General features: G+C 46.4%; 1 protein-coding gene across 1 annotated transcript; it reads left to right on the top strand.

Annotated features, from left to right (window-relative positions):
• The first annotated feature begins 1,014 nt into the window (after positions 1 to 1,014).
• On the top strand, positions 1,015 to 7,355 carry PTGES2 (prostaglandin E synthase 2). The gene is made up of 7 exons (XM_042786977.1): positions 1,015 to 1,262; positions 2,271 to 2,465; positions 3,158 to 3,213; positions 3,848 to 4,000; positions 4,559 to 4,759; positions 5,068 to 5,185; positions 5,910 to 7,355. Exons 1-7 carry the CDS (start codon positions 1,041 to 1,043, stop codon positions 6,036 to 6,038), a joined length of 1,074 nt encoding a protein of 357 aa, XP_042642911.1. The 5' UTR covers positions 1,015 to 1,040; the 3' UTR covers positions 6,039 to 7,355.
• Positions 7,356 to 7,572: the final 217 nt, after the last annotated feature.

Below are 7,572 nucleotides of genomic sequence, written 5' to 3'. Positions count from 1 at the left end.
GCGGCCGGGGTAAACCCTGTGGTTAGCGCGCAACGGCGCGGGCGGGAGCGGCGGGAGCGGGCAGTTCTGCTCTGCCCCGTTGTCGGGTGTTTTCCACAGCGCGCCTTTGGGCGCGAAGGGATGTTGGTGCTCAGGGGCCGCCATCGGCACCCAGCGCTTCTTTTCCCCAGACAACTTATGATCTAGTGAATGGACCGGCGTTTCTGCCCGTGAGGAGCACCCCCGGGGCCGGCCCGTGGATGCTGAGGCCTCAGCAACGAGAGCTTTGCTGCTGAGCTCCAAAATGCAGCCCCGTCACTTGGCGCTGCTTCATCTGAGGCACGGCTTGAACCACGCTCAGGTCACCTTCAGGCCTCCTCTTCCCTGGAGAAACGGGCACAATTCACTTTGCCCTTCCTTGTCTTTGTCCCAATATTGGCTGTACCTTGCAGGCCCTGACCAGATCTAATTGCTGCATGGTTTTTCATCCCCGGGAAAGATGTCACTGAGATGAAAATAGCTTGCAATTAGAGCATTAATTCAAGCAGCACTCCTGAGATAAACCCGGTTTGAGGACTCCATTATTAAGTGGGTATTTGGGGCAAAGAAGAAAGAAAAGGTTATGTCCTCATTTAACATCGCAGCCAGCTCTTCTCCTTTCTGTGGGGGAATCCTGCTGCGCTGCTGGATTGGGCCCACGTTGTGCCCCAAGTAGAGGAATTGACCATTAGTGTAATTAACGGCTGTGACCACGCTTTAATGAAAAGGATGCCTTTCAGCACTGTTGGGGTGTGCTGGGCAGGACACACTCTCAGGGAACTGATGCTTTTATTTCCACTTTATGCTTTGGCGTCTTCTCAGCGAACCCGGAATTTATAATTACCACAGGAGAGCCGGGCCCAGCCAGCCTCGCCGTGCCCGCTTCGTGTGGAATTCAACACCGGTGTGAGGTGTCCCACCGCAGCACGTCCCCGCTGCCGCCATTTCGGGGGCGGGGGGAGGCGCGAGGCGGTCCCTTTAAGCCACCCCCCCCGCCCGCCCGCCCGCGCCGTGCCGGGAAGATGGCTGCCGCCGGCAGGGCCTGGTGGGCAGCCGCGCTGCTGCCGCCCTGGCGGCTGCGGGCCCCGCGCCGAGCCTACGGCGGTGGGGTAGGAGGAAGAGGAGGAGTCGATGGCGGGAGCGGGAGCCGCCGTCTGCTGCTGGGCGCTGCCTTCGCGCTGGGCGGCGGCGCCGGCCTCTACCTGGCCGGGCGGCAGCACCTGCGGGAGCACCGGGCCGCTGAGGTAACGCGCCGCCGGGCTCCGCTCGCCGCCTGAGGCGGCTCTCCCCGCCCGCGGGAGGCGTTCTCCTTCCCTTCCTGCCGCTCTCATCCCCGCCCTTCGCCCCCGAGCCCTGGGCCCGGCTGCGGCCGTCCGCCCCGGGAGGCAGCGCATGGGGGAGGGCGCGGAGCAGTTTCTTCCAGCTCTGCGGGCTAAGCGGCTGCTTTTCCTCCGGTTTCAGGGAGGAAACCTCTTAAAATTGTATAAATGAGGCCCCGGCAGCATTCTGCTTGAGGAGCTTTAAGGAATGCCTGTTAGAAAGTGAGAGCTTGCTGGGATGTGAAACAGCATCGTCTGTGCTTGCATTTTCCCAGCACCCACGGAGGGTTGTGTAACTCAATAAAGTGTAAATGAAAAGCAAAGTGAGATGATCGTATTTGTTTTTATAGTGTATGACCAATGATTGGCATGGTTCTGTCAAATCGCTGTTGGGAAACATCCCTCACTTGCTGCCTCACTGTCTGTGTTGCCCTGGTTTCTCCCTGCCTTGTCTCAGTTGAGCACAGGTTGGTTAATCCCAGGAATCTGAATTTGGACAGATACATGCCTAAAATCAACAGTAAACTCCTGCTCTCCCTACCCTGTGGCCTCAGCAGAGGTTGGAGGGATGTGTGAAATTGGATTTAAATGGCTACATAGGTTTTGGTTTAAAGATCATTAAAATAGGGTTGTGCTTTTCTTTCATTTCAGAATTGTGTTTAGAGGGGTAAAATGTCTGGATTTAACTTCTTTTCTAGCTGTGAGTAGGAGTTTCTAGCGGATTAAATAGATGTTTAGAAAAACAGGTATTTGGTCCCCTTGGAAGGTGAATATTTGTGATGCCAAAGCATCTCTTAGCCAAGATATTTTGATGATCAGATGTTGAAACTGAATGTCAATGACTATGACTTCATGACAAAATTAAGGGTGGAACAAAGGTGGTATTTATATTTTTAGTAGAAAATAGAATTTTCTGGTTTCTTCCTTCCCCAGCTGCCTGCAGGGAGCCTGCAGCTCACACTCTACCAGTATAAAACATGTCCTTTCTGCAGCAAAGTCCGAGCTTTTCTTGATTATCATGGACTTCCCTATGAAATTGTAGAAGTGAACCCGATAATGAGGAAAGAGATCAAATTCTCCTCCTACAGAAAGGTGCCTATCCTGCTAGCCAATGCTGGAAGCCCTCTGGTAAGTCTTTACTGTGTTGAAAGCTTGATTCCCCCCCCAGCAGTGGTTTTGGAGGCTTTGTCTCTGTCATGTCTCTGTGGTTTATCACATGCAGTGTGATCTTTAGATTATCTTTTATTCTCAAGAGCCTATGATTTGTTTCTTGCTTCATGGTTTCCTATGCCTTGGCCTTATTAGAGTATTGTGTTGGCCTTTCTTACAAAGCATGTTGTTTGTGTAGTGACTAATGCAGTGTTTATCTAGCTTCTATCAGCTCTTATGTAGGACATATCATTTGTATTAGCAGGAACTGCTTATATCTTATGGGAAGAGAATGAGATCTCAGGAACACTGAAGATTTAAGATTTAGTTTGGCTTTTTTTTTTCTTTTTTTTTACATTAATGTTGCTTTCCTCCTTTACTGCCAAGAGCCTAAATCCAAAACCCTTCAGTATTACATGTGCACCTGACTCTCAGGTTCTCTGTTGTCAGAATGAAAGACAAATTTGCAGTGATACTCTGAAACAGTCACAGAAGAGATCTGAATGTAGGGCTGTCTTTAGATGTGCAGGGGCTCCTGTGGAAATGTATGAGGCGGAAAGGGACTGCAGTAGTGACTTAGAGCCTCAGTGTGCAGGGGAGAAAGCTTTGAAGAATTTTGTTTTCAATTTCACCAGCTTCTTTTAAAAGTTTGGTTTAATTCTGTTTTTCAGCAATTGAATGACTCTTCAGTGATCATCAGTGCAATAAAGACCTATCTCATTTCCAAGTAAGAAAATGGGATGATGGGAGAAGAGTTGAATGTGAATGGTCCTAACAAACTAGAGGTTGAGAAGACTCTCTGAGCTGGTCATAAGTATTTTGCTGACCTTGGTCTCTGAAGCTCTGGGTGTTTGGCCCAGCAGACCTGACCCTGGCTGTGGTGGTGTGGATGGTGCCTATATATGTTATGATGTATGTGCAGTAAAGCAAAGCTTTTACCTTTCAGAACTACTATTTTTTCACCTTGGAGATTTTATTTGCACAGAACCTACTTAAACATGGACTAGCGTTAGTCCTGGAACTAAGCTTATGTTTAACCAGTTAAACATCTAGAATGAAATGAAATTTCTGTGCCGGTGGCCTGTCAGTTAGGTCTATGCTACAAAGCACTTGAGACAATGGTAGGTAGTGTTATGCCTGCAAAAATGTCTGTACTGACATAGACAGAGGTATGTATGCTAAGAATAGTTATTTGCAAGTAGCTGTTCCAGTCTCTTTTCAAAACTTCTTTCAAATAGACTTTGGAACCTTGTGCACTTATCTTTAGAATAATACACTTTGAAGCATGTATCTTTCTGTCCTTTGCTTTCGCTCATTTTTGTAGCAGCCAGATCAGGTGCTAACTGTGTTTCTGTCCACAGGCGGAATAGCTTAGAAGAGATTGTGTCCTTTTATCCTCCTATGAAAACTGTGACTGAGCAAGGCAAGGAGGTGTTTGAGTATGGGAATAAATACTGGCTCATGCTGGATGAGAAGGAGACAAAGCGAGTCTATCCTGTCAAAGAAGTGAGAGTGTAAGTGCACTTAAGTTTCTGGGCTCTCCAAGTAGTGTCACAGCCTCCTCCAGATGTACTTGAGGATGGTGTAGATATAAAATCCCACTGGTGCTGACAAATCCTGTCACGCCTTGCTTAGTGTTTAAAACCTCAGTAGTTAGAGTGGTTTTGTTGTTTCTTACATAATTTGAAACAATTCTGTTAGCCTAGTTACCACCATCATGACATGATCATGCTCACCTTGTTGCCTCTGGTTTCCTTCTTGGCTTTTCTTTTATGTCACAGTGGAGTGCTGCTATGGAGTGCTAGTTTCCCTTTCTTCTTTAGTTCTTACATTGGGAGGAGAAGCAGTGCTCTATCTTACTCTTAATTTTAGTTTGAGATTGGAGGAGCCTTGCCAAAGATAATGATCCTGAGTGCATTTCAGAGAGGTCACCAGAGCACAAGGCTGGACAGAAGTTTTTGACACACTTGTCCTTGGTGGAACCTCTGGCTAATGCCACTGTGATTCCACCTGCTTCCTGTAGCCCTGCAATCTGTACCTCATTCACTGAAAAGTCTTTTGAATGCTTTCAGGGAAGAAATGAAGTGGAGAAAATGGGCAGACGATTGGCTTGTTCACCTCATCTCCCCCAATGTTTACCGTACCCCCAGAGAAGCCTTGGCATCTTTTGATTACATTGTCCGTGAGGGGAAGTTTGGCACCGTGGAAGGTTTCTTTGCCAAGTACATGGGGGCTGTTGCCATGTTCTTCATTAGCAAGAGGCTGAAGAAAAGGTTGGTACCACCAACACCAAGTATACAAGAGGAATAGCTCCTTAATCTCCTTAGCCATGAACTCCAGATATTAAAGAACCTCAGTGTTTTAAACCAAACTGTTTCATCCAATGTGAGTAACAGCTGTACTTCTTTAACTGGAGGTACTGAACCATTCTACTCATCTACTATTTAATCACTAGCTGCCCCTTCACTCTCAAATATGTTCATAATTCCCAGGCAAAGGCCAGCCCATAAGATTGGTGATGATAAAAGGTTAAAGAAAGAATCAGACTGGTGTCTTCAAACTGGTTCTTCTCTTTATCCAGGCATCACCTTCAAGATAATGTCCGAGAAGACTTGTATGAAGCTGTTAATGAGTGGGTAAAAGCTGTTGGCAAACATCGACTGTTCATGGGTGGAAACCAGCCAAACCTTGCTGACTTGGTAAGGAGTTAATTCCTGCATTTATTGTGAGGCATATTGCAAATTATACGGTTGCTCATCTCTGTGAAATGGTTTATACAAATATAGGCAGAGGAGGTGAGTTACCTGACATGCATTGTCAATGTCCTTTGTGCAGTAATACAATTCTCACGTGAAGGGGACTTGTGTTCCATAGGGCTGTACTTGTTGTTTTCCTCCAGAGAAATGTTTCCTAAGATGGAACCTGCAGTTCCCATATGCAGGTGGATGTTACTGATCATGTGGAAGCATGATAAAAGCAGGTTACAAGCCAGGACACTGCTCTAGCCTGTGAATGCTGGTGAATAAAGCCTCACACCTGCACAGGTTTTATTGCATTCCGTGCTGCTGGGGCTCCCTTTGCAGGCAGCAGTGCAGAGTGGAGCAGTATTCATCCCCATCCACCAGCAGTTTTCCTTGGAATGGGAGTGAAGCATTTCATATCAAGGTTTGATGCAGAGATGGGATTAACTTTTGCCTCATAACTGCATGTAGATCCTGATCTTTCCTTACTCTTTTCTCATGGAAAAACGTGAATATTCTTAACTACCTTTCTGCCATTGTCTTCCTTGCTAATCAGAGTGGTAAAGTAGGTGGCAGGACAGGGAAAGAGCCTCACTAGCTAGGCTGTTGAGAGACTCGCTGGTACCATAAGCCATTCTCCACTGCTGACTCTTTCAGTATTGTTCTTTGTCTTCTGGCACAGGCAGTGTACGGGGTCCTCCGAGTCATGGAAGGGCTGGAAGCCTTTGACGACATGATGGTTCATACCAACATTCAGCCTTGGTACCAGCGCATGGAAGAAGTCATTCAAAAAGCTGAAGTTGCAGTCTGATGCCATCTGCATCTGCCTTCTTGAAGTACTTGCATGGTAAAAGACTTCAGAAGGAATGGCATTTATTTTCAAAGAGTTGAATGAACTGGTTACACCTCATGGACTGACATGCAGGTGCAGAGACTGTCCCGTTTAGAATATCGAGTCTCAGTGAGCAGAAAGGATGCGGCTGGGTATATGTTTGAACATGGTATTTGGAAGGACAGGAACAGGTAAAAGGAAGGGGTCTTGGACTCTAATGGGAAGAAGAAGCTCTGAACTGAAAAATGCAGCAAATAGGCTTCTTTTAGGTGAGAGCCATTCTCAGTGCAATTTACTGTAAAAGCAAGATGCTCTTGGCTAGTAAGTGTTACAGCCATATCAGATATGGTGGGCCTGAGCAGCTTTTGCTTCAGGCTGTCTTCCACTACTCATCCGTGTCATCTGAAGTGTTTTCCTGACTGAGACACTGGATACTAGTCTTTAAGTGACGAATTTTCCTGCAGTAGAATCCTGTAAGCCCAGTGCTGAGGGAACTGGAGGAATCCACGGTACTGGGAAAGGCATCCTTCCTATGATGGAAATGATGCTGCACTTGGCAGATTTTGTGCTTTTACTCTCCCATGTAAACGGTTCTTTCAGTACTGGATTCTGTACGGTTGGCAAGGATAAAGGCTTGCTTCTTTCTGTGCCCTTTGTGAGATCTGTGAATTCTTACCGTGCCCTTTAGGCTCAGGAACCACACCCTGCCCAGAAATGACTCATGCAGAGCTGTTATAGGAAAGACTCATCTTGCGTGAAATCTCTGGAATACCCCTGAAAATCAGTTTGGTTTTGCTCTGGAAAAAGAATGATTAAGAGGAATCTGCATGCCCAGGGGATCTCTAGATGTATCTGCCATGCAATAATAACAAAAGATTTGCTGTTGTAGCAGTTGGATTATAGAGAGTCTAACTGACCTGTGCTGGCTAGAAATGCCTGATGTTCGTCGTAGTGAGAGACAGTGCAGGTTTGAATGGGAGTAATTAATTTCCTTAATTTTTCTGTTTCCTCAGAAGAAAGGGAAGGTTTCAGGGAAGTTGATTTGCTGAGATATTTCAGATGCAGCTTGAAATCAGTCTGTAATGCAGCTGCTTGCACTGTGTGGGTTTGGGTCAGGTGCTGGGCGCCTTTTCTGGATATAGCAACAAAGGCTGTGATAGAGGGTGTGGGTTTTTGTGTTTTTTATTTATTTTTTTTTTTTCAAATGTAAGTCTAGTTACACATTTGCTTAAGATCTGACATAGAGGGAAGAAAGAAAATGTTTACAGTAAAAACAGATGGGTTGCTGGTCTGTGACTTGATGTATTGAAGCTGTTCTGTACTGCCGCTTGTGTTCTGTGGTATCAAAGGAACAAAATCCAAGCAGCTGCTGTTTGTTTTTAGAAAAATGTTGAACGCACACAAACGGGAGGCTTGAAGAAACCCTTTATGATCGTTTAAAGTACCGATGTAAACCCTAGATGGAGAAAAAGCGTTTCACAGCCTCCCGCGACAGAACTGAGGAGGTGAAACG

This window comes from Tyto alba, unplaced genomic scaffold (genome assembly GCF_018691265.1).
Source record: "Tyto alba isolate M040663 unplaced genomic scaffold, T.alba_DEE_v4.0 Super-Scaffold_11, whole genome shotgun sequence".
In the NCBI taxonomy this organism is placed as follows: Eukaryota; Metazoa; Chordata; class Aves; order Strigiformes; family Tytonidae; genus Tyto; species Tyto alba.
Note: the sequence above shows the minus strand (reverse complement) of the source record. Positions and strands in the feature narration are given on the sequence as shown.

Excerpts from the sequence above, each read along its gene's own strand:
- PTGES2 (XM_042786977.1), top strand. The coding sequence starts at position 1,041 with ATGGCTGCCGCCGGCAGGGCCTGGTGGGCAGCCGCGCTGCTGCCGCCC. Across the intron at positions 3,214-3,847 it reads AAGACCTATCTCATTTCCAA|GCGGAATAGCTTAGAAGAGA; the intron begins GTAAGAAAATGG and ends TTCTGTCCACAG. Across the intron at positions 4,001-4,558 it reads CCTGTCAAAGAAGTGAGAGT|GGAAGAAATGAAGTGGAGAA; the intron begins GTAAGTGCACTT and ends GAATGCTTTCAG.